General features: G+C 40.2%; 1 protein-coding gene and 2 long non-coding RNA genes across 3 annotated transcripts; 1 reads left to right on the top strand and 2 right to left on the bottom strand.

Annotated features, from left to right (window-relative positions):
* Positions 1 to 1,486: 1,486 nt before the first annotated feature.
* Positions 1,487 to 25,879, bottom strand: cntnap2b (contactin associated protein 2b). The gene is made up of 25 exons (XM_077536341.1): positions 25,217 to 25,879; positions 21,618 to 21,728; positions 21,177 to 21,370; positions 20,700 to 20,847; positions 18,142 to 18,345; positions 17,866 to 18,050; positions 17,652 to 17,795; positions 14,212 to 14,470; positions 13,966 to 14,115; positions 12,917 to 13,079; positions 12,733 to 12,839; positions 12,542 to 12,661; positions 8,260 to 8,375; positions 8,092 to 8,176; positions 7,689 to 7,845; positions 7,474 to 7,601; positions 7,216 to 7,386; positions 5,760 to 5,978; positions 5,385 to 5,621; positions 5,070 to 5,303; positions 4,769 to 4,902; positions 3,684 to 3,777; positions 2,798 to 3,025; positions 2,651 to 2,725; positions 1,487 to 2,582 (listed from the first exon to the last, which is right to left on the bottom strand). Exons 1-25 carry the CDS (start codon positions 25,293 to 25,295, stop codon positions 2,383 to 2,385), a joined length of 3,942 nt encoding a protein of 1,313 aa, XP_077392467.1. The 5' UTR covers positions 25,296 to 25,879; the 3' UTR covers positions 1,487 to 2,382.
* On the bottom strand, positions 8,559 to 12,498 carry LOC144030265 (uncharacterized). The gene is made up of 3 exons (XR_013287225.1): positions 11,481 to 12,498; positions 10,809 to 11,039; positions 8,559 to 10,537 (listed from the first exon to the last, which is right to left on the bottom strand). It is a non-coding gene; the product is annotated as an uncharacterized LOC144030265 (long non-coding RNA).
* Positions 8,753 to 11,712, top strand: LOC144030270 (uncharacterized). Its single transcript, XR_013287226.1, has 3 exons — positions 8,753 to 9,166; positions 9,534 to 9,620; positions 9,702 to 11,712. It is a non-coding gene; the product is annotated as an uncharacterized LOC144030270 (long non-coding RNA).

Raw genomic sequence — 25,879 nt, 5'->3', positions numbered from 1 at the left:
TTGAATATTGAAATGAATCGTATCGAATCGAAAATTGTATCGTTCCCAAACTTAATCGAACCGTATCGAACCGTTCTGTTCTGAAAGATAATCGTTTTTCAATCGAGATACATATCGAATCGGCCTCATTTCAGAGATTCCCACCCCTAGTTTTCAGCATGCACGAGTCGACTCAAGTGTACACACTGGAATAGCGGAACAAACAATAGAAGAATTAAGGGGATTTTCATTTTCAACCTGGATAGATTTTTATTTTTTGTTTTATAAAAAGTATTTACAAGAAGTCAAGAGAGACTGCCTATTTGGTTTTTCACAAAAAAAACCCTTTATTTTCATGTTAAAAATCCACTTTCAATAAAGTATTTGGAACTCATTATTGTTATGTTGAGATGGTGTTATCGGCAGCTGCTGAAAGTAACTAAAAAAGTAACTTTTAATCTAACTTAATTACTTTTAAAATCAAGTAATCAGTAACGCAATTTAGTTACTTTTAAAACCAAGTAATCAGTAAAGTAACTAAGTTACTTTTTCAAGGTAACTGTGGCAACACTGATGGCAGGTTAATTGGACGCTTCAAATTGTCCCCAGGTGTGCTTGTGAGTGTGGATGGTTGTTTGTCTGTGTGCCCTGCGATTGGCTGGCAACCAGTCCAGGGTGTCCCCCGCCTACTGCCCAGAGCTAGCTGAGATAGGCGCCAGCACCCCCCACGACCCTTGTGAGGAATAAGCGGTCAAGAAAATGGATGGATATAGATAGATAGATGTGTGTATTTTACATATATATAAAACGCTAATTAAATATAGCATTTTACCTTAAATACTTGAGACCCTTTCAACCTTAAAAATGTTTTCAAAACTCTTTTGATGAAACATTGACTTACAGTTAGTTGAATGTTACCTGTCATAACTTGAGAGGGTCTGTATCGCTTTTACTGGCGCTAGCTGAGGAGGGTGGTAGGAACATTGCCACACAAAAATCCACAAACATGCAGACTGCTTTACGTCATACGTCACTTTAAGTCGATCCGAACGTGTAGCTAGCAGAAGCTGCAAAACTACTTAAAAGTTTTATCTGAGGAGTCAAACAAGGGGGTGGTGTTGAGGGTGGTAGGCTACCCGGATAAAAAGACAATCAACATTTCACTTTCTGGCGTTAGCTCAAAGACGACACGATATGCGTTGGTCCACTGTTGCCCATATGGTGGCACCATAATCAACGAAAGCTCCTTGGTCTTGCTTTAAAATTGCATTAAATTGAATGACAATTTTCTATTACAGTATTCTAATTTGTAGTTACTGGTCGTAAAACAACGTCATCTTGAATCATATACAACTGACTTTAAAAAAATAAAATAAAAATGTAGTGTCTTTGTTCAACCCACAGTGAGCAGCAGTTGAGGGGTCGTTTAAGCTCCGGGTGCATTTGAAATGTTTGTGTGTTCAAATGTGTCTTGAAAGTGCAGAGACAAAAGGAACATGCTAAAAAGAATCAGGCAAAGCTTTTACGTTGAACATGAAGAAAATGTCATGCCATTACATCACAATGCAAAGAAATGGGATACAATCAAATGTCAGGACGTGAGTAGTAACCAACATCCTTGACCAACATCCTTTATGTAGCGAAATCAGGTGAGCCAATTCAGTCCAGTTGATTGTAGCTGTTCGCAATGGCCAAGATATTTTACTAAACTAATTCACTGAGCTGGAGTTCTACTACATCCCCCCCCAATTATCACATTCAATTCAAGTGTTGGCAGCACGAGACAATTTAGGACTGACGGGATTCGAGTGATGCCTGCACCTGATTTTGGCAGCAAAAAGGTGAATGAAATCTGTGCAGTTTATTCATTTAAGAGACACTTGAAGTTGTGTAGGCACAAAATAAATTAAAAGTGTTACATTTCCTTTATACATGCGTGCTGAAATGTTATTTTTGCATATAAAACAAAACAGAATTATGACAAATGAACCGCTACGAATGTGCAGTATTATTTAGTTGGCACAAAGTAAACAGCTTATGTGATTTTTGTCACCGCTGCCTAACTGTTCTTATTGCGAGAAGGCAAATAAATAACAGGAAATAAAATTTAAATATGAATAAATTAAGCTATTGACCATACACGTCTCATCATTCACACGTTCGTCCATATGGCAATGTCTGTCTCTCATAGTTGCTTCTAGATGGTCGAAACAAACTGCCTTCCATTGTCACACATGCTCTAGCATGTTCACAACACTCATGTGTACACAATGTGTTGATGTCCATAAAGTTTTCATACAAACGCCCTCAAACAAGTCCTTCAAGTTCCACTATTTCTCACTATGCTTAAAAACTACATACAGTACATCCTACAGTCTTGAGTCCATTTTTGTGATGTTGTTCTCAGATGAACCACTCCTTCTTGCTCTCGTCGATGGTTTCGGTGAAGGCGGGGTCGTTGACGATGATAGCCGCGTCCGCGCAGTCCGCGGACTCGGCCCCCTTGGCCTCGTTGGTGTGGTAGGAGCCTTTATGTTGGAACATGTGGCGGATGACCAACACCATGATGCACAACACTGCGAAGATGACCATGGCGATGATGCCTGCAAGTACGATAAATAGATCAAATCCCCTGACCTTGTTTTACATGATTGGAAGCTTTCAGATTTACCTCCAATGACCGCAGAGTTGCGATTGACGCCATTACTGCCGGACGATTCCTCGCTGAATGGAAAAACAGCCCCGTCTGCGAGCAAAGTGAACACGGAAAACTTTGCGTGAGCTCGTAAGCGTGACATGCACAAGCCTGTGAGCCTACCAGTTTCCATGTGCCAGGGGTCGTTCGCTGCCAGCGGGGAGATGGTCAGGGGAGAGGCGCCGCAATTGGACGGGACCAGAATCCCGTGGGTGCTGACGGGCGCCGCCTGTCCGGAGCGCAGGGCGGCTTTGAGTGGCGCCACGCTGTTCAGCTGGACTCTTGACAGGCAGCCCACAAAACCCGGCGTGTTGTAGCGCTCGATCAAGATGGGGTCGATCTGTCCTGTTTCTACACAAATGAGAACCACCAAAAAATACATAATTTACTCAGTTGTGAACTCACTTTAATGTGTGTCTTTACAGAAATGAAATCATTTCCAATAGCGAGCAAACTGCCCGTCCTTTTGGATGGATGAGCGATCAACACTCAGATGACGAGTGAACTCAAATCACAAGTTCTATGCAACTCAAGTCACTGCGCAGTTTGACTACCCGCTGGGAAGAATTCTTGAGGAATTGATTGCTAAGTCACAGGCAAGGGTGACCGAAATTATTGTCAGCCTGCTCCCAAAACAATCCTGATCTGAATGAGGACTGCCACTTCTGGACGTTGGTGGTCCATAGACTGGCGGAGGTTGTCTCCACAACAACGAGACGATATGCTTTGGCGTACCAGCTAGGACATTGACACACACTCATTCACAATAACATCCTGCACACAAAACCGTATTATCACCGCCTTCTTCCCACATCTTTCTAATGTGGCTGTAAGTGCTGAGGTTTTTTTCCAGGTTCATAGTATACTATGTGGAAAAGTGAAAGGGTAAGAACACTTCCTGGATACAGTCTACCTATGGACAGAGTGCAGAATTTAGACTAAAACTCACCAGGTAACCTCATGTCTGAGCAACATCAGTGCAAACATTAAGATTCAACTATGCACTTACCGAAAACCTTTCCGAGAAATAGACTTTTGATCAAGTTGAATTCTGTATCGGAGGCCTCAGGTAATATGTAAGTGGATACTGGGTAGTGGTCCAGCTGGAAAATATGGAAAGTGAAAAGAGAAATTGTTAGAATCGGCGTCTTAACAATTAGATATTGCATATTCTCGGTCGAACTATTTAATGAACGTCAAGAAGAATTTCTGCAACATGCGGAAGAAGGTCTAATCTACTCCCAGAACCACACCCACGAAAGAGGGCAGCTCTGCCTGGCTCATGTGACAACGTGTGACTTTACGGTCTGAACTGCTTCCAACTAGATATGTGTGCCAAAGTGCAGATAGATCGATAGGAAGATGCCGAACCAGGAGAAGAAAAGGACACAGCAACCAAAGGGCCGAGCTCAAATCACCTATCTGACTATTAAGAGGCATAGTTCAACATTATGCAGGTTCAACATAAACCGACGTGACAATGGAAAATAAAATAAAATTGAAATCCATTCATTAATTTTAAATGAATTAATTTAAATGATTAATTTCAATAAAAATAAAAGAATATCTTAACTCATTCACTCCCAGCCATTTTCACTTCATTCCCGGCAAATTTACTGGATTTTGACTGACTTTGCAAGGCCCACAGAATATTGTGTTCTGTTGCTATAAATACATGGAACCTACCAAAAGAAAGATTAGAGTCTCTTCTTTCATCATGAAAAAGAAATATATTTTTATCTGTTTTCGTTTTGCAGCAATTATCATTAGAATAAGTTTCATCAATATTCACATTCCTAGTGAAAACAGTGACAAAAAGAGTTTGTTGCAACATGGGCCTGTCTTAACTCTTATACTCTGCTGCCACCTGCTGGTCATTTTTTGTAATAACTACCATTGCTTTAAGCCACCTCTTCATGCCAGAAGCTGCGTCAAAGCCTTCTGTATGCTCTTGCATTAAAAAAAAACAAAAAAAACATGTCAATCCGTTTTTGGAAGTGAAGGACAAAGTATTAAAAAATGTGATTACACGTTTTTGGGTTTGAATGAGTTAAAAAAAATATGGCAGACACACTTAGGCGTTAGTACACTCACCTGCAATCGTATCTCCCGAAAGTGTCTTGTTATGTTGACTGTGTGAGGCTGCCCGTTGGCCATGTTACGATGATCAATATCGATAGTGAAAGGCTCGGTTAGACCTCCCAATCTGTAACGGATCTGGAGCGTGCCTGGAAACACACGGACTAAAGATTAGAACATTTTCTTTTTTCAAAACTTTTTTTTTTTTTTTGTCTGAGAGCTGGATCTAAGCATATTAACAGAAAATTGAATTTTTGTAAATGCACATGTGACATATTTACACACGCAGGTGACGTTAGTGAGACGATGACCTCACCGTTATGCCTGAGCACCACGGCCAGGTAGTCCTGAGTCCTGGAGCTGACGTAGACCAGGATGCTGGGAGCACTGGAAGTGCTGAAGCTGAAAATGAGCTCCTCGTGAGTCAGGTTGGCCTCGACGGGAACGGCGACGCTCGAAACCATCTTCCCCTCCTGCACCACGGAGGGGGCCGCCTCCGGCAGGAAGTCGTAGCGCACCAGGGTCCCGGTTTCAAAGTAGGCGCCCACATCTACGGCAAAAGAGGGCAAAGGGGTCGTGTGGGGGCTTCTTGGCGTGGCGTCACCTGGCTGGAGGATGTGTGGCCCCTTACCCTCGGTGCAGAAGGGCCCGTCGAATGCCGTGAGCGAGCAGTCGCAAGCGTATCTGTTGTACTGCTCCACGCACTTGCCTCCGTTCTTGCAGTGCATCCCATAACTGCTGCAGTGGCCCTGGCAGCCTGGATTCACCCCTGGAGTCAGCTTAGCCTTCCCCTCCAGGTCAAAGTTCAATCCATTGATCTTCAGAGCTCGCATGCAGCCCAGAAAGCCCCTCTGACCTCCCGAGGCACCTGGCAGAAGAGATTGCAAGACGAAAATTACTCAGACAGGGCAGTGACGTAAATGGAACGAACCGGGTTGCACCATTTTGGAAAATTCATCTTTTCCTCATCTGAGGGGAAATGTATCAAACAGGCCACATTTCTTACCAATGTACAGGTCGCTGTACAACTCCAGTTTGGTGTGACCCTGCGGAGGTGCGAGTCGGACCTCTCGTCGCTGCCCATTGAGCTGCAGCACCGCCTCCTTGACGTTCTTCTCAGCCTCCACGCGGTGCCACTGGTCGTCATTTAAAGGCACGGCAGAGTGCACGGTCAGCTCCATGCGCTCGCTGCCCACGTCAAAGGAGAACGACACCGAGGAGCCTCCTGACAGAAAACAACGTTCTTCACTTCAGGATGACTCACAGTCGACATTGTTTTTTTGTTTTGTTTTATTAATCATTATTTTAGCTCAGGTGATGATCTTTGAGAGAGATTAGAGTAGGCAACTTAAATGATAGAGGGGACCACAATTTTTCAACAGCGCCACATACATGTATGACAACAATGACATTTTAAATATTGAAATGATACATGCCAGCTCGCAAACAGAAAAAATGTGAGTATAAGTGACGCCCATTGAAATTATTTTATTTATTTTTAAAAACACTGACAAACCTCCAACATGCATTTCCCACAAAAAAGGGTTTGGCTCCCACAAAAAGGGAAAAAATAAATAAATAAAATTCCGGCAACGGGGGAATATGTGACTGCCGAATAGCTAGTACGAGGGGGTAAACTATCGTAGAGAAAACTAGTGCTGTCACTATCGAATATTTTTAGGATCAATTCATCAACTACTTTGGATTCATTTTAATTTTTCATTAAAGTGTATTACAAAAGCATTTCCCCCCTGATTACTGTTTATTCACCAGTGATTGGTGGTTATTTCGTATTTCATGTTCGTATGGTGATTAAAAAAAAAAAAAAAAAGGAGGGGGGGGGGGGGGGGGGGATTTGATGTTGTACTGTGTTACCCGGTTCAGCCGTTGTTTTCCAAAGTAAAAACAGATGTTTGCAAATGTCTTATTTTGCTTAAACACAGAAGATATTCAGTCTTCTTTTATGAAGTAATCAATGAACAATTACTCTTGATATGATTTTCAAATCAAATGGCTCCAAATGATTACTCGATTATTTAAATAGTTGTAGACTACTTTGATAATCGATTACAGTACTCGATTCATTTTGAACGTTCTAGAGGAAACATGCTTATCATTTCCACCCCAAAAAATTGTTTTGAAAAACACCTTCCGGAAAAAAGTAGGTTTATTTTGTGCGGGAAAATTAATTGAGGGGCCACTCAAATGTGGCCCAAGAGCTGCTAGTTGCCCATAACTGGATTAGGAAGACATTAATATTATACTGCTGTAGCGAATGAATTGATCCAATTTAGTCTTCAATTAACCGAACATGCAAGTTTTTGGCATATGTGTGCCAGGGAGAAGAACTGTGAGAACACGCGAACAGCATACAGGAAGGCCCGAGGCAAGATTCAAACGTGGGAGCGTCCGTCTCCAAAACTCCAACAGACATTCAACAAAGTCTGCACGTTCAGACACACCTCTTAGTTCAATGTGAAGGAAGTCAGCCGTTCCCGAGTTCTCCAGAATGATGCCGTGGCTGGAGGAGGTCTTAAAGTAGAAGGAGATGTCGGTGCTGGTTTCTCCTCTGAAGGAAGAGAAGTGGAGGGAGGAAGCTGGACTTGTGAAGGATGCCGCATTCCAGTATTTTCCTTGAAAGGCAGCAACAACATATTATTTATTTATTAATGGGTCAGAATGTATTTGAAATCTCCTCTCCTGCTGAGTTTGAAACTCACGGTCCCCCTGACATCTGAGCGGCCCCACTGTCAGCTTGGCCTCAGATCCAGCTCTGCCCATATCACCAACAACAACCTGCCGGACTGGCAAATGGTCCTTATACACCAACAGGCCCGCGTCCTCTTTCCTGCAAACGCAAATAAAACTCATACACGCGCGCTGTGCAAATGATCAACGTTATTTGGACAGAAAGACTTTCAGATAGTCCACTCACCAGGAGCGCTGATCGGCGTCACAGTTGCAAAAGCGTTTGGGGTTTGTACAGTTGTGTTCAATTCCACATGCACACTTGTGGATCCCTGGACCGGAACCTCCCCAATAGTAATGCCTCTCATTGGCTCGTCCCAACCACCAGGTGAACGGTTCGCTGCCTGCAAGTGAAAACAACCGACGACGTCATGTTCAATGCTTCATCTATTCTAATATCAGACTATGATTTCATTTATAAATGAAATCATCATGGACTGTCTATGTTGAGTCAATAGCAAATGATCAAGTGGAACCCAGAGCCGGAAAATCTATACTGTAAAATTAAAAAGCCATTCATATCACTTTTATTATACAGTATAGCAATTCATATTTGAAAATTCATTTATATATTTGTTATGATACTTTACCTGGAGTGTTGAGCAGACGAGACATTCGGCAGGCATAGGCTAGATATTGTTCGCACTTTTCAGCGCTGCTGGTGACCGAAAACAACTGAAAGATAAACAATGATCCCTTTTTCATCGCAGGAGTTACATTCTCTTTCGTGACACAAAGAGCAAAAACGATTGTGTTACCTGCTCATCTGTTACATTGTAAGCGATCTGCAGTACTGCCTTCTCGTCGGGATTAGCAGCCATGACTGACGTCTGAGGTGCAAGGTTGTTCTTCACTGTGGTCCAAACTTTTTCTTCTTTAAAAAAAAAAAAAGAAAAAAAGTTCATACAATATTTAATCAATAATGAAGAGCAATTCTAAAAGTGTAAAAACTATAATATAGTGAAAATTTTAAGAAACTGAGATTGACACACTACAGTGACATTAAATCATGAAACATATGAGAGAATAGTCTGATTCTTTGTATTTATTGCTCCCTTTTACAAACAAGTTTTTTTTTTTAAATCAACTTCCACATATGACTTTTGATTTGTGTCATATTTGATACATCCAGCCACAATGCTTTAAATTTGTACATTTATAACTGTAAAAAAATAGAATAATATACAGACATATCAAACATATTATTATTTCCAAAAATCAGAAAGAACATTTCCCACTATTAATAAGTATAGGTCGCTTGCACATCGTAATGCATCATGGGAGTTTTTCCTTCGGGCGCCATATTGGGTGTCCGCCGGTTCACAAGGTACACTCGCGAGTTACACGGTAGAGCTTATCAACCTGATGTAATTTTCGCAGTATTTTCACGATTTACCGGATGATCAAAAACAACGATACAGGCAGAAGGTGTCTCTGTGTGGCGGGATTGATCCTAATTACGTCCTGACCAAGGGTGATTTTTTTTTTGACGGAGAAAGCTTGCTGGCCAAATGTGACATCTCTGGACATCTTTCCCTACCTCGTGTTGACAACATGCTCCATAACACGCCAACAAATCCCTGGAGGCTTACAATTATTTTGTAAGCGGGTGGATACAGAGTGTAAACTTTAACATCGCATCAGAAGAAACGGTTGCTGTTGCACGTAAGTAAACCACATGGTGTTGGTAATTCTGCACACAAAAATGTTGATTTGTTCTCAGGCTTCCTGTTATCATTGTGTTTACATGCACAGCTGGCTTTACCTGATGTGGTTTTTCTAATCATTTTATAACAGGCAAATATGGCAGAGCGTATAAGAATAAAAAGTAACTGCACAGCCTCCCCGTGGCTTAATTAAATTTAATGCTACCCTTTCACTAGTTACATGTTACTTAATCAACTTATTCTAAATGGTTAAGGTTAACCACTCTCAGAGGACGTATTTTTCGTTTCAGTTTCCAGTACAATAAAACGTGTTCATGGTAACTACTGAGCATACTGACAGCTTTTCTTATGATCTCACCGTTAAGGAGGCTGTCACAACACCCAATTTCTGTCTGGTGCCAGATGGCAACAATTCCCATCACTTGTCACGACAACACCAATAGTATTACCAGGTATGTATGGCTTTACTTTTTGTAGTTTCTTATTTAATTCTATGTTTCATATTTTCATTACAATGTTTGTAATATTTTCAGATTCAGGCACAGATGAGTTTAACTGGACGGACTTCTGCGACTTTGTGGTGTGGACAAAGTGTGATTGAGCGAGTCCACCCAGATCGCTCGTTTTGGCCAGTTGGAAAAGCCAGAGTTTTTTTTTCCCCAAAATCCCCTCCTTACCTGAACTGCTCGGGAGAGCATTTACTAGATCAGCAGTGGACTTCCAGTGTTCCTGCTCAGCCGCTGTCACCTACCACCTGCTCATGTACTTCAAAGATGCGGAATAAAGTAGTTTTTTGTGCTGCAGCAGATTGTAAAATCAAATGATATCACTTGAAGTGTGCCAATCTAGACTGCCAAAAGGACAGTGGTTTTGTGACAAGTGTGAAACAAGGATTATTGGGAAAACTGTAACACAGTACTGGTACTTGTCTTACATTAAACAAATTTAAAAGAGAGCAACTTTTTCCTCTGTACATAGCATAATGAAAGTCATTGCGTACCCCATCAACATTACATCATACCGTCATCTCAGGATGGTAGGCACCTGTGCTAAAATAAACTACATTAATTAACAGTTCAATTTTTAACCCTGAAATTACTACATCTAATCATTATTCACTTCATTTTTTGTGCTTTTAGAAATAGAGATTTATGCCATTACTTTAAGAGGGACCATATTGCACATTGAGTCAAATCCTGTCATTTGTATTATGTATAGCTTTGTAAACAAACCCAACAATAGAATTTGTATAAACGCTGCCTTTATTAGCGCCAAACAAACAGTCGCATGTTGTCCTCCTCCAATGCTTTGATGCTCGCCTTCGTTTCCATCATGTCATTGGCAATCAAGTCGGTGTGGCATGAGATCCCTAAAGAAAAAAATAAATAAAAAATCACAAAAAAATACGGTACCAGTAATAGGTTTAATATAGTAAAGTAGTATAGTTTTTTTGTCAGTGTAAAAGAAATGTACACATTTTGTTGCATTTTTTAATGTATGAACATTGCTACAGGCAAATACTTATTTCTATAAACACTTCCAAATGTCTCTAAAATATAAGGTGCGTGTACACACACAAACAAACACATACATTCACTCATGCATACAATATATCATGTAATGAATTCTGAGTGGCATACCAGAGTCAATGATGTCAGCAGTACTTGAGGGTACAGGTTACTGGAGCCATCTGGCTGCATAACTGCAACAATCTCTGCCACTTCGAGTCGTCTTTTCTTTGCTTGTCTCTCCTGTGCACGTTCATATCTTGGCACCGACTGGGCTGAGACATAGATGTTGTAACTTGGGACCCAACTTTAATGTTGGAGCCCAGTCGGGATGATTGGACAGAAAAACGGGCGCAGGGCGACCTGTTAAAATAAACAAATATATAAACAAATAAAATATGGAAAGACTGGTTATTTTACCGCAGTAGGGTGGCCGTGAATAAGTTCTTTAGCATGATGTGTAGGCTACCGGGGCTCTGTTTTCTTGCATCACCCCCGGGGGTCTGTTTTCTTGCATCAGCCCCTTCTGTCTCTTTTTTTTTCCAAGTTTACATTTTGCCACCAAAAAACATGTTATCGGCATTAAAAGCCCAAGACTAATCAATCCAATTTCAGCAGTAAACACTTTGCACTGGCACTACTTGGGTGAAAATGTTCGATGTTAGCTTTCGTCTAACGTCCGCTAGCCAGCTTGTACTACCGAACTTGCTTGCTCATGAATCCAAAACATAAGCAACTTGCCCATATATGGGCGGTCGAAACGTTATTAATCCTCATGCATTAAATAAAGGTAAACAAGCTTACCGCTCACAAAGTGATCGCTGCACACACGAGCCCAAAGTAACGACTTCCCTCCGGAGTCCGCACTCCTCTGTCTCCAGGCCCTGGTTCCTAATTATTTTCGGAATTCGGAAAAAAGACCGACCATTTTCCCCCTTGGCTTTGTTCGAACAGCCAACGATGCAGCAACAATGTACCATTTTAATCGCAGAAAACAAACGTGATAGATACGTGTTAGACCGAATCGCTACGTAAATGGAGGCCACCCAGCATGGCGACTACGAGAAATCCGAGGCGGAAGTGACGACATGTGCAAGCGACCTATAGGTGTCTCTCTTTTCTCAATTGTGGTGATCTTGCATGGTCGCTGGAAAGGCCATCAGCTGGGTGATACCGCCCTCTAATGGATTATCCGTGCAATGCATGTGTCAAATCATATACGTCAGGCTTTTAATGGGAAAAAAAATATTATACTTGTGAAATTGAGGGCTAAAAATGTCTTGTATTTAATATGATACGTTTGGCATGAGTTAGGCATTTGTCACATTCTTGATTTAAAAAATATATATATTTATCACATCCAAGTCAATTGAATATCTCACAGAGACAACAGATTTATTATTATTTATTATTTATTCATGGAGAAAACCCCCCAAACATATCTAACCCTATTTAAAAAAATAATTGTCCCCTAAACATAATAACAAAATGTGCCACACTTGAAATGAAAACAATGAAAAGCATTTGCAATAACGGATAATGTGTCACATTTGACAAAAAAAACATGCTGTTGATCCTCAATACTTCCAGAGAAATATTCTGTGGCCTGCAGAGACAAACTTTTTGAAGGTGTTACGGTCCTGGGGCTAATGTGTGAATTCAGGACCTGGACAACTTTTTATTATTAAAAGCTCAAAGAATTTTATCCTCATAATCAATAAAAAGAAACTGCATTTTAAATTTGCATGGCACGTCTGTGTGAGACATAGTATTAAAAATCGGTTTGAATTTCTGATCTGGCCAGAAGAGGACAAATCATTTTTCACTGTGGGAGTCTTATTCAGACCCACTTTGACGTTGCTCACCTGTCATGTCACACACAACCCTGAAAGGCTCGATGGCCCCGCTGCCATCAGGGTCGATCCAGTAAGTCCCAGAGCTTCGACCCTGGTGCTTGTAGTCTTCACAGGACTGCTGAAACATGGCTGCAGGGGAGACACAACTCAGCAGCCAAAACGACTAACGTGAGCTAATGTGCGTGTCCGTGTGTTCTCACAGGAATGGCAGGTAGCTCCAGCGTATCCGGTGCCACTACAGTTGCAGCTGAATGCATCCCATGTCTGAGAACAATGGGAACCATGTTCACAGTGGTTGGGAACACACCTGAAATGACAGCAGAGCCCAATTACATCAAACAGCCTTTGTTGTCTCCTTCTGAATTACGCTCTCCATTTGTGTACCTGTCGACGATAGCGCACATATCCAGGCTGACATTTTCAAAGGTTCCAATGAGACCTTGTTCCACAGCCTTGAGGTCCGCTAGATGGTCATCGATGTGGATCAACTGCATGCAGCCCTGGAAGGGCCGCTGAAGTGTGTGAGTGGTTGTATGTGGGAAGTAACCTTGAAAACAGGATAGAAGGGGGTCAAAGTTCACTACTTTACTCAGAAATTTTAGGTAAATGGTGCAAGCTCTCGCCATGGCAAACTGTACAAAATCTAAATTCTAGATAGTGGAGCTACATGTGGCTCTTTAGTCCCTCTCCTGTGGCTCCCTTGATCTCTAAAAAAAAAAAAAAAAATTGTAGAATTTTATTTATTTTTTAAAAATTTGCATGAAATATTCTTGAAATGAATTAATGAGTGGTTAAAAAAAATATTTCATTATTGAAAAAATGCCAGAGTCCAAATTTGTAAGTTGTCAAAAAGAGAGATGAAAGGTACCGGTACATGAATATTGAAAAGTTTTAAAAATCATCTTAAAATAGCTAAAGAATGACCATAAAATGTCAAAAAAAAAATGGAAGAGGACATGCAGAAAATTACCATAAAATATCCATGAAATTGCCCAAAATATCAGATATTAAATAAAAAAGGCAAAAAAGAAAATGATCAAAAAGTAACTATATGTCCAAAATCAAATGAAGAAAGCCCCAAAATGGCCTTAAAAAGTCTACAAAATTGCCAAAAATGTCATAAAAATTAATGTTGAAAAAAGGCAGAAAAAATGTCAACAAATAGCAATACATTTTTTTTAAAGGAACAAGCGAGGCAGAAAATGACCATAATATGTCAAATAAAACTGACCAAAATGTCCGAAACTGGACAGAAAGGCAGAAGTCTCAAAATGTATGAAAACATACTGCGTTGTTGTTCAAATGTTTTGTGGCTCCAGAAAGATTTTTGGACATTTATTTGGCCTCAAATGGCTCTTTTGACACTAAAGTTTGCTGACCCGAGTTATTCAATAACATCTGCCAGGACAGTAAAGCAAGTTGCAAGTTCCAACCTCCAAAGTAGTATGTTCCTCCCGTCATGATCTGCACTGGGATGGCTGTTCTGACTGTGGATGCCTCGTCTCCGTCCACCGTTAGCATCGCATAGTTCTCCAAAGCGTTCAGATGGACGCTGTGCCACTGGCCGTCATTCAAGCCGGAGCCTGAGAACGACGAACACACGGCACCTCAATTTGCTACCTCATATGTATAAAAAAAATTTTTTTTAAAAAAACAGCAGGCAACTGAGTGAGTCTCACCTGATGAAATATCAATATGCGTGTTCTTCTTTTGTGTCACATTCATATAAACAGTGATCTTGCCCTCCGTCAGTCCCACCTCCACCCAGCCATCAGCCAGCGCTGTGAACATCAGCAGTCCGTTCGGGTTCCACGTCTTGAAAGACAGACTGACGGACAGGGTGTCACTGTCAGTCTGACCAGGCAGGCGCAGGAAGGACGTGGAGTTGAAGAAGACAGGGAAGGTGTTGGACTCAGCGCAGGAGAAGGTTAAATTGCGCTACGGTGGGAAAGAAGGGGGGGTAACAAGAAGAGTAGTGTGAAATCACCAACAATCAGGAAGTACTTCAACAAGGATATTATGCATTCGATTTTCTTTGGCAGCTTGGTGATGGAGAGTCGACTCCATAGGCACTCACTTTCTGGTTCCAGGGTTTTCGCAGAAGTCAAGACACAAACCCGACTCCAGTGTTGCCGGTAACGCGTTACTCAAAAAAGTTGCTTTCTAAAGTAACTAATAGTCTAACGCGTTACTTTATTCTACAAAGTAGTCTGATTAAAGTTACTGTCCAGAGAATCAATGCGTTACTCCACATTTTCATGAAGAAGGCAAACTATCTCACTGTTGTAACAGTCACAAACAACTACTGCTAACTACGAAGATGAGGCAGAAGTCATTGATCACCACACTGAATTCAGCCATGGTCTGGTCATGAATGGTTTGCACATTCAAAACAAAAGTGATGATACTTTTACTACTAGTTTTATTAACCAACAGGCACACAACACAACAAAAAAAGTGTGCATTATGGACCATAAAAGTGGTAAAAAAAAAAATTTATTTCCATCCTCAACTGGTCCGTGAAGCATTATGGGATGAGGTCGTCTCCGCCCTCTCGCCAGGGGGAGTGACGTCAGACAAGTTACGTTTTCAGTAGGGGTGGAACAAAAAAACGATTCGACCGAACCATCGTTCGTCAAGGGGAGCTAAACGACCGTATCGGTTGCGAGTGAGGCTTTATGGTTTTCATAACAATAGCAAGAGTTCTGCGCCGTGCTCTACTTGTTTTGTTTACATTTCAGTAGCATCACCATTCAAGCTACTTCCGTGTTTCCGTGCTCGCGACAACGAGTGACAACATACAAATGGAGACAGTTAGCAGAAGCCGGTGCCGTACATCTCGGTATTTCCCATGGCTATCGAGTCCTCTCGGTGCACTTGTATGTCCCGGGCCGGCGTTGGTACTGCGCGCGAGCCAAAAAGAACAACTCCCGTGACGATCCAATGCATGGATTCAAACGACACAGGTATGTCCCACAGCCAACACACCAGCTAAGCTAAAAGCACACTGCAAGTATCTCATTTCTCAGTTTGTGGCTCCCTGTCAATGTCTACAACTAGCATGAGCAGCAGATAGGAGAACTGAGACGTGCCCGCGATTACGACAGCCCAAAAAACAAAATATAAACAGTAGTGATTCTGTGGTCATCATCGTGTCTCAGATTAAAAAAACAAAAAAAAGATGTCATACATTAACCAAAAATGAAAGTGATGACAAAAGAAAAAAAAATTGTTAAATACAAAAATTGTTGATTAAAAAGGGAAATGAACTTTTGGAAATATTTTTGCATATATTAAGTGGTTAAAATGTGTTTGATAGATTTATTGTTCCATAAGGTGGCTTCATATTTCTTTTGGCTGGACGGTAGGTTTATTTCATGTCTTAAATTTATGTTTCTGAAATACTTCACAATGTGCACATATTCTGTTTAATTGTGTTGGTGTCTGTCTAAAGGTTAAATATTTATATTTAACATTAAATTATCAACCTTTTGTTTTCCTGATCCTTATTTTGAAGAGAAAAAACAAACAAACCAAAAAACAATTATAACTGTCAATAACTACTAATAAATATTTAAACTGATACATGTGTACACACTGGAATAGCGGAACAAACAAACAATAGAGGAATTTAGGGGATTTTCATTTTCAACCTGGATAGATTTTTATTTTTTGTTTTATAAAAAGTATTTACGTTACAAGAAGTCAAGAGAGACTGCCTATTTTGTTTTTCATAAAAAAAAACTTTATTTTCATGTTAAAAATGCACTTTCAATAAAGTATTTGGAACTCCGTTTCTACTGCATTATTTTTATGTTGAGATGGTGTTATCGGCAGCTGCTGAAAGTAACTAAAAAAGTAACTTTTAATCTAACTTAGTTACTTTTAAAATCAAGTAATCAGTAACACAATTTAGTTACTTTTAAAACCAAGTAATCAGTAAAGTAACTAAGTTACTTTTTCAAGGTAACTGTGGCAACACTGCCCGACTCATATGATTCATGACACCCTACTTGGTCATCATTGGCTTGGACTACTGCAGGGAATCTGGAGCGCTCAATATTTGACTTGTGACTGTTGTGATGGTATGTCTGTGATTCTTTTATTATTCTAATACCTTCAAATTAACTATGGTAAGCAAAAAAAAAAGAAAGTGATTGGATAAATATGTGCAATATGATGGAAAATGGTGTTCCACAGATTTTAATTCTGGGGCCTCTGCTGTTTTCATTGTATCTGCTGCCCCTGGATTCCATCTTAAGAAAATAGCGGGCGTTGTTTTAAAGTGCTCTACAAAAATAGTTGAGCTGAGTCGCTGGGAGTCAGTGTCCTAACTGCATGTTTGGCTATGCTAACTTGAGCAATTCTAGTCCAGCATGACTAGAGTAGCTATCTCATCTAGCAAAACTAAACAAACACTTTTTAAGCTCCATGGAGATGTGGGGGATACAAGAACACAAGCTACACAACACTTACTGAATTCAAGGTGAAGAAAGCCAGATCCAAAGAAAAGGCTACGCTCCCGGTTCATTTTGTCACGAGTAAACCATTTTACTTGTGTCTTGAATTTGAAAAATAAATAAATAAATAAATCATTTTTCCAAGAAAGAAGCACTGCGCTAGTATGAGTAGCTATCATGTCATCACAGTGCATTAGATCTCCACTTTTGGTCGTTATGGTAACAAAAGCTGTACTTAACACTGTGGTTCAGTGGTTCGTTTCCAATGAGACACAACCATTAATAGAGCAAACAACACTTCTTTTATTATGTTAAATTCTGAACCACTGAACGAATAATGCCTTCCGAAAAAATGAAGGAAGTATACTGTTGTAATATACTGCTGGCACATAATGGACCTGTTCTCTTCCTCTTCCAGTAAACATGTGAGTCAGACTGGCTTAGGCAACACTGCTGACTGCTGAGCCTTTCGTCATCAACATACATACAGCACCACCGATTTGTGAGGTCACAACATCAAATGATTAAAATGGCTTTGTGTTATTTATTTAATTTTTTTTCAGTAAAGCGGTAGTATTAGTAAACACAAAAAAAAACAAATATTTGAATTGAGTAGCAGCTTCCGAATGAGCACAGCTACGAAAAGAGAAATGACTTACAAAGCTGGACGTGTCCACTTTCCCCCTGCGGACCAAGTGCGTGATGTTGTCACCATTGTAGGTGATCCCCTCCATACAGCCCACAAAGTTACCTCGACCTCCTGAGCTTGACTTTGCTGAGAGAGGGAGCCCCCCAAAGCTAATCTGAAAAACAAAAACAGCATTTTGGAAAACAGTGAGGCAGAAATGTTGGCTCATGTCAGTGGTGCTTTACCTCATAGTCAAGATCGAGGTGAGCAAACTCGCCATTGGTCCTGAAGTGATGAACGTGATGATCCAGAGTGAAGTTGACATTTCTCCGGTATCGCTCTATGACAACTGAGTGCCAGTGATCATCATCAAGTAAGCTCCCACTGGTCACAGAGGTGTGACCCTGGATAGAGCCATACTGGTTGCTGCCTGAGAGCACAAGAATGTATCTTTGGCGGCTAAAAAGGAATACTGTAGTTTGACAGGAGCAGCGCTCGTCCTGTCCCTTTATGAAACCTACCAAGGTTCATGCTTAGCTGAAGTCTCGCCCTTCGAAGCTCCAGAGAAACGTAGTCTCCCTGTTGTCCCTCCCCGTGGAGTAGGACGCCATCTCCAGCTGTGGTTCTGAACTTAAGAGCAATGACATCCTTCACAATCTTCATCTTTTTACTCCTGAAGCGGTAGGAGAGGATTCCATGGCCATCGAAACCGATCACGTCAGACCCTAAAATGAGTATGTCACACAAACGTTTCACTTCATAATGACAGGTGTCATATTTGTTCTACCACAGCCAATTACTACAGCAATAAGAATAGAAAAATAACAAATTAAAAAAAAATGTATATATGATGATTTGTGGCACATATGCCAGTCTCCCAATTTGTGGACAGGCTTGGCACAGACTGTTTAAGAGGAATAAAATTGGCACTGTTAATTACACTACTAGACAAGGTGAGTTTTTCACAAGCGTGTCGCCTGTGTTCAAAATTGAGAGGCGGCCACCTCGACCTAATTTGCTCCCCACCTCCAGCCTGAGCCACTGATATCGCAGCAGTGCACTAGAAAGACCTGAAGCAACAACTGAAGAAGAAACAGCTTTCTTTTTTCTTTTTTTTATTTAAACTTTAATGTACCGAAAAAGAAACATATTTTATTTGTTTTCTTTCTTTCCTTTATTAATACCAAAGTCAACAAACATCCAAATCAAACTGAGTACACAAAACGGAACCGTCCTGTTGAACAAGACAATAGAAACAAAAAGAAATTCAAAAAAGGTCTAATCAGACAGTATTTTCTTCAAGATGATCGAGCAACCGTTGCGCACAGCCATTTCCTGGGTGCGAGGCAGAGGTGGTGCGCTCCAGCCATCACCAAAGCCATAAAAACACAGTATATATAATAAACATAATAGTGTTTTACAACAACGCTGAACTATATTTACAATTTAATGTATACTAGTGGATGAGTTTTTAATGATTGTAGTTAAAAAATGGCAAAAAATTATGGCAACTTTGTATTCATAGAATTTCTGAAGCTTTGGGCAGTAGACGGGGTACACCCTGGACCGGTTGCCAGCCAATCGCAGGGCACATTTCTCGTCACTGATCATAAAATGGCTGCAGGAGGGCGACCCATAATGGTATCAATCACCGCCGTGATACTGATACCTTAAAATAAGACACAGAAAGCGATACCTGGTATTGGTAGTCACCCATCATAGTCAGGGTGATACCACCTCTGCCTCAATTTGAGCCAGGAAAAACCCTGGTCACTATGACTTACTTTTCTAGAACTGTCATGGTGCTTGGGGAGTTGCAATGCCCCGTAATGGATCTTGGTGGAACAGAATTGTCAGCAAATTGTTCTTCATGGCGACCGTTTTTCGGCACATCTCTAACAATGTTATTTTCACCAACGTCAGGCTTGTCAAAGCCCGAATCATACTAGAGACATACTCTTGCTAAATGCTAATAATTTCATTGTGAAGGAGGACATGTCGCGACACACTTCCTGGCACCTACAAAATAAAAGTGACTTCACAGCTATCAAGACACTTTTAATGAAAGGACTCCGAGCAAGCTTTCCGGAAAAGCAAATACGACAGCCTTGAAACTAATAAATCAATTGTAACACAACTCATTTCATGTACAATAACAATAACGCTGTTTCAAAAAATGTTAGATTACTCCATTTATGAAACAAACAACGGCATTACGTAACACTGTTAGTTAAAACGCCGCTATTCCCAACACTGGTGATAACAAACTTAACTTGAGTTGATTAATGGGGCAAAAGTAGCTCAGTCTGCTAGGACTTGACTATGGACCTCAGGATCAAGGAAATATGGATATGTAAGCAACACAATCTGTTTGTGGGCTATTCATTTGACCCAACTTTTTGGGTTAATTGAATAACCCAAATGAATTTGGTCAAAAATTAACATACGCAACTTTTTCTTACTTAACCCTAAAATATCGGTTAAAGGGCTACTTTACTTATTTAGCCATTTTTGGCAGTCAAACATTAATATTTTGCCTATAATAAATTTGATATTTTCATTATTTTTCATGTACAATTAGTACCATTAAAAACACATTTTGCAACTTGCTGTCGACTGAAAATAACATCACAAGGGCTCAGTTAACCAATCACAGCTCAGCTTGTGAATGTCACATGACCAAACCTAGAAAATAGGGGAGCTGTGATTGGTTACCTGATCCCTTGTGATGTCATTTTCGGTCGACAGCAAGTTGCGAAATGCGTTTTTAAAAGTACTAATTGTACGTGAAAAATAATAAAAGTTAATTATCGACAAAATATCAACTTTTTATTGCTATAATGGGCTAAATAAGTGACGTATCCCTTTAAATAATTTGACCCATTTAATTTCATACAAATTAAATTAAAAACCCATAAAGCAACCCATTTATTTATATTAATTTGACCCAATCTTTTTGAAAAAAAAAAAAATGTTTTGACCCAATTTGGGTTATTTTTGACCCAACTGTTTTTAGAGGGTGGCTTGCAAATCTTTTTTTTTTTTTTTAACATGGTTGAACCACATGAATATCACTCACAGTATGAGCAGCCATATAGTTCCACACGTAGCCCGACACGGCCCTCCGTTCCCTTGTCCAATGGGATAAAGCGGATGTAACGGGCCAGGATGTTGTGCTGCAACTGGTAACGAACCACACCTTCGCTGTTCACGTTACCATCAAACGTCTGGTTGTAGAGAGAAACAGAGACAGGTTGCTCCATATTGTTATAGCTCTTTGCTTCTGTAGAACACTGGACCCTCAAAACTTAAAGGATTTGGTCAGTTTCAAAAGTACCATAAATATGGTACCAAATATGGTTGAACCAAAATACAGAAACCAAAAAAGGGCTGGACATCTATTGTGTTTATAGTTTTTTGAGCCAATGGAATTTTAGTAATTCACAACTATACCCCTCCAGTTTACTGGAAATTTTACCATATATGTCATGCTGCATTTATGCTGCTGACATAAAAGGTATTGGAAAATATTTAATTGTATCAGAATGTTCCTTACCCAGATGTTTCCATCCTGTACATAAGGCCTCCAATTTGTCTGTGTGTCACTATAAAGTAGCTGATATTTGCTGGTCCAGTCGGAGCTACTGTAGCGGCCCTGGGTTGCTATGGCAACAAGCTGCTTTCTGGCCCCCAAATCAATCTGTAACCACTGGTAACGGTCCGAGTCCAAAGGCGACCAGCCTCCAGCGCCTGGTTTTGCGGGTATTGCAAAAAATGGACACCCCAACCCCAACAAAAAAACGTTGTTATTGTCAGGAAATTACGGTAATAGTGAAACATCTCTAAAGAAATTGCAGAACAGACTTGATAAAGGGATGCTAGCAAATAGTCATGACTCAAATAATACAATTGAATTATCTTAAACTAAGCAAGTGTATATTTTTATATTTATGGTTAACACGGACACACAACATGACATTTGATTTCATTTGCATACCTTGTTTCCGATTAAGCTTGGCATAACCAGCCCCATAATCTCGAGCATAAACTGATGAGCTGGTGAAGGAGCTATAAGGAAGAGGTGTGGCCAAACTGTCCTCACACCTTCCTAAGAGGACACAAAAAGATTTTCAATACCTGTTCACTGTTTCCGTTATATTCAAATTGTTTTATTATCAGTATCAATGTAAAAAATATATTATTGAGGTCCAAATATTGGTATGCAACACAAATCCATTGAATGATGAGTCATCATTCTTCTTCTTCTTCTTTTTTTTTTTTACATTACCTCAACATTTTGTTGGTTCACTTCTCTACACTTTCTAGTCAATTGGCAGTAGGGTTAAGCAATATGCATACATTTTTCCTTTCCATGTATTTATCTCACATTAATGTAGTTTTTGATGGGGGATGGGTCACAGTGTGTATGTGCGTGCGTGCGAGATGCATTGTAATGATCTTCCTTATATACATGACAAAACCCCAAGCTGTGCAGGGAATAAGCACTTAATAGTGGGCCATAAATTTTACCTACTTGATAAAAGCTTGAAAAAAAAGAGAAAAAAAAAAGGACAAGCACTTCAAAACTCAACTCATTATGCATATTGACCCATTTGTGGACTATATTTAGATCAAAACCTCACAAAGTGCTTGATTGTGCGCAATAAAACAACATTTTAAACAGTGAGGTCATCGGTCATCTTAATACAAATGGTTATAGGCCACGGGTCACCAACATGCACCAGGTCACCATGGGTCGCTCTGTTCTAAGAAAAGCTCACCAACAATCGGCTATTGGGACTACGTAATTGTAAGGGCAATCTTTTGAAAATGTAAAGACTTAGATATTTATAGAATAAAATATTGCATATTCATCTGTTTCAAAGCTCTTTTAAATAGTTGTTGATAAATATAGTGAAAAATCATTAAACACTGATCAGTGTCTTCACATAAAGGGATATCAATGCCGTAATAAAATATAATCTACAGTAATCAAAATTAATTTTGAGCAAATTAGTTGTTTCGCAAGCTGTATGAAACTGGGAGCCCTTCGCATTTATCAGTAGCCATGAAGCTCTCACTTTCAGGGCTGTGTAAGGCTGGTGTCCCCGATTATAGACAATATAATGTTGTCCAGGTATTGGTAATATCAGTTGTAATAGGGTAACACATTTTAACTGTTTGACCGCCAAAAACGTTTAATAACGATTAATAAAATCAGGACGTATGCTGCCATAAAAGTTAAATGACGTCAACTAAGTTTTTTATTTTTTATTTTTTCCTCAGTGCGACATCTAAGTGCAGCACTGCCTGGTCAATGGATTGTGGAATCAAAAACACTAACTATGACCAGCAGATGGAAGCATTGTAACGCTTTTCGTGAATGATCAAAGCCTTTGTCATATTAAAGTTTTTTTGATAACCTGTGGCAGTAAAAAGAGTTAAATAATTAGGAATGTAGCAAGACATTAGATCACCCAAAACAGACTCTTTGCAATATCAATTTCCTGAAATTCATTTTGAAGCAGCTGTGTGTTGCTTGTGAGCACAGAAACACAGCTTGGATCATGTTAGGACAATTTGCCCTATTTCAGGCCATTGATCACTGACCTGTAGTCTTTGTGCTTTTTATCACACATGAAGAAATGTGACAGAGACACGTTAAGGTTTAAAATCTTGAATTTCCACAATGGAAATAATAAAAAGGACTTGCCTCTCTAGTTTCTAACTAGCGAAAATGTCATGAAAAGCACATGCAAAATCCAACCACCTGTTTACAAGTACGTACGGAAGTCAAAAACAAACGGAAGTCTGGCGAGCTGTGGCCACACCCACCAAAATCCGCTGGTTTGATGCTAGGCTAACAGTAGACCTTCCTAGTGCAGAATGCAACTCTACAACAAGGTACAATTTCGTGAACATTTCTTATGATACAGTATATTAGGGCATCCAGAGTATGGTTGGTGTCATTGCTGCAAAGCTCATTTCAGGAGATCTTTATTTTTTTTAGTCTTAGGATTCATAGAATTTTCTTTTCCTCAAAATTCAAGGATACAAATATATTCAAGAGCTTTTTTTTGTCATACCAACACACATTTACACATGACATAGCACAAAATACAATCCCTGAGGTCCCAGGTTAGCCCACAAGGTCTCGAGACTTGTATAAATAACATAAGATAAAATAAATGTGAAAAAATGTTAAAGGTGCATTCAAGGATCTTTTGTCTCGCCGTCTTCCGGGTGGATCATCTTAACAATTGCTTCTCGATCCTGTCAATCAATCTGCCGTAACCACCTCGTGCATGTTCGTTCTTAGCTGAGCATTCGCACCCGAACCCGCCCCCGGCCCCACCCCCGCAGACAAACAGGAGAGCTGATAGGATGTCTGCCATGCTCATTTTTTAAAAAGTGACAAACGGACGTTGGCTTCTACTTTTTGAGAAGATCCATGAATACACCTTTAAGTTTGAAAATGAAGAATGAAAATGCAAGAGGCTTGAATTTCATATGATATTTATAAGGTTGTGTTATACTTGACAAAAAGAATAGTGTTCAAAAACAAAGTGTTCAACGTGAAGGGATGGGCGTAAGGCTATGATCATAGTTTTGAGTAGTTGAGTTTTAGTACCGGTAGTTGAAAAATTACGTTTTAAATCAGTGAATAATCGTTTCATTATTGGGATTTCAATCTCAATCAAAAATAAGTGTGAATATATTTACTGTTATACTGCATTGTCAATAGGACCCTCGTGGCTGAAGCCAGAGGGCAGCCATTTTACATTGCCACTACTAGAATCCCAGTATGGGAGCCTCACAAAAGAGCGAACTTCACTGTTTGCATCGACCATTCAGAGAATGTTATCTCACTATCGTGAATTGTAACTCACAGACACACAGGTTAGGTTTACATTCCGCACTTTTGCTTCATCTTTAGATCATAAACTAGCCAGGAATGAATGACCAGTGCCTCTGCTGGTTACAGTCAAGAAGTGCAGTCCATTTTACCTTAGTTGTTTCAAGATGCAATTGATCCACAATTACCTCCGCACAAACACATTACTCACCTAATTATTATACTGCCTCACGCTTTGCACAAGAATCACCCATTTGTGTGGGACAAAACAAAAGACCACAAAATGGATGGATTTGGTCAAAATGAGTGACATATGAACAAAGTTACACCCTTCTGTCATCTCTATTGTGTTGCTGAGTGATGAAGAATTGCATATAGTAATAATAAAGTTACATGAGATACATAAAGTTACTGTAGACCTTGGTATAATTGAGTGCAGTGCTACATAACCACAGAATCTAAAAATACATTCATACCTGTCAATTTAAAAAAAAACTACATCTTTATATTTTTAAATGCAGTAGATAGTGTTTGTATTGTATTTGATCTTATGAAAGTGTACCTATAATGTGTGCTTGGTGAGCGTTACTGGAAAGGTGTATGTCGTCATGAAGTAGTTTTCAGTGGGTTTGGCCACATAGACAATTCTCCAACTTAGAACGTCACTTCACCGCAGAGTAAATAAACCACCATAATTAGCTAGCTATGCTACCCCAATGTGTGTTTGAGCCTGCACTTACGGTAAACCGAGGACGCAGCTCTGCATGTGATGATGATGCTACACAGGACTGGCAACAACAACTTTGTCACATGAGACATTTTTTATGGGGAGACCCACAAAAAAAAAATCCGAATCCAGGCGAGACAATAGAGCGAATCCAGGCGGGATGCTGCTGATTCCCCTCCTCTTGACGGGCTGCCCTAACAGCTGAAGACGTCGCTGTAAAGACACTGAAAAATAAAATCGGCCTACCTACGTGGATTTGTTTGCACCTCCTTTATGGATAATTAAGGCGGGTGTGAGCGAGCACCTCGAAAAAAATGGTGTTTCGTGGCCTCGAACCCCAGGTGCATGGTCACACAGACAGGAGCTGTCCAACCGCTAAATAAAGCAACGGAGCATTCAATGCACCCCCTCTCATCGATATACTTGGTACGGTCCAGACGCTATGCGCCCCCAAAATATCAAGAGGAGGAGGTGAGGGGGAACAGAAGGGTCCGACTCCGCACTTGGCCCCGAGGGAATAACAGGCGCGCATGAAAAGATTCATAGTAGGTGCTGGTCACAGGCCTGCGGCATGATTGTAAAAGAAAATCAAGTCAATACTGTAATTCCAGCTGCTGGCAAAAGGGCCAGCAAGGCGTATCGCTGTGCCTCTACAATCAGATTTCAAATATGCCGA

This window comes from Festucalex cinctus, chromosome 1 (genome assembly GCF_051991245.1).
Source record: "Festucalex cinctus isolate MCC-2025b chromosome 1, RoL_Fcin_1.0, whole genome shotgun sequence".
NCBI classification, from domain to species: Eukaryota; Metazoa; Chordata; class Actinopteri; order Syngnathiformes; family Syngnathidae; genus Festucalex; species Festucalex cinctus.
This window is presented reverse-complemented; position numbering and strand designations above follow the sequence as displayed.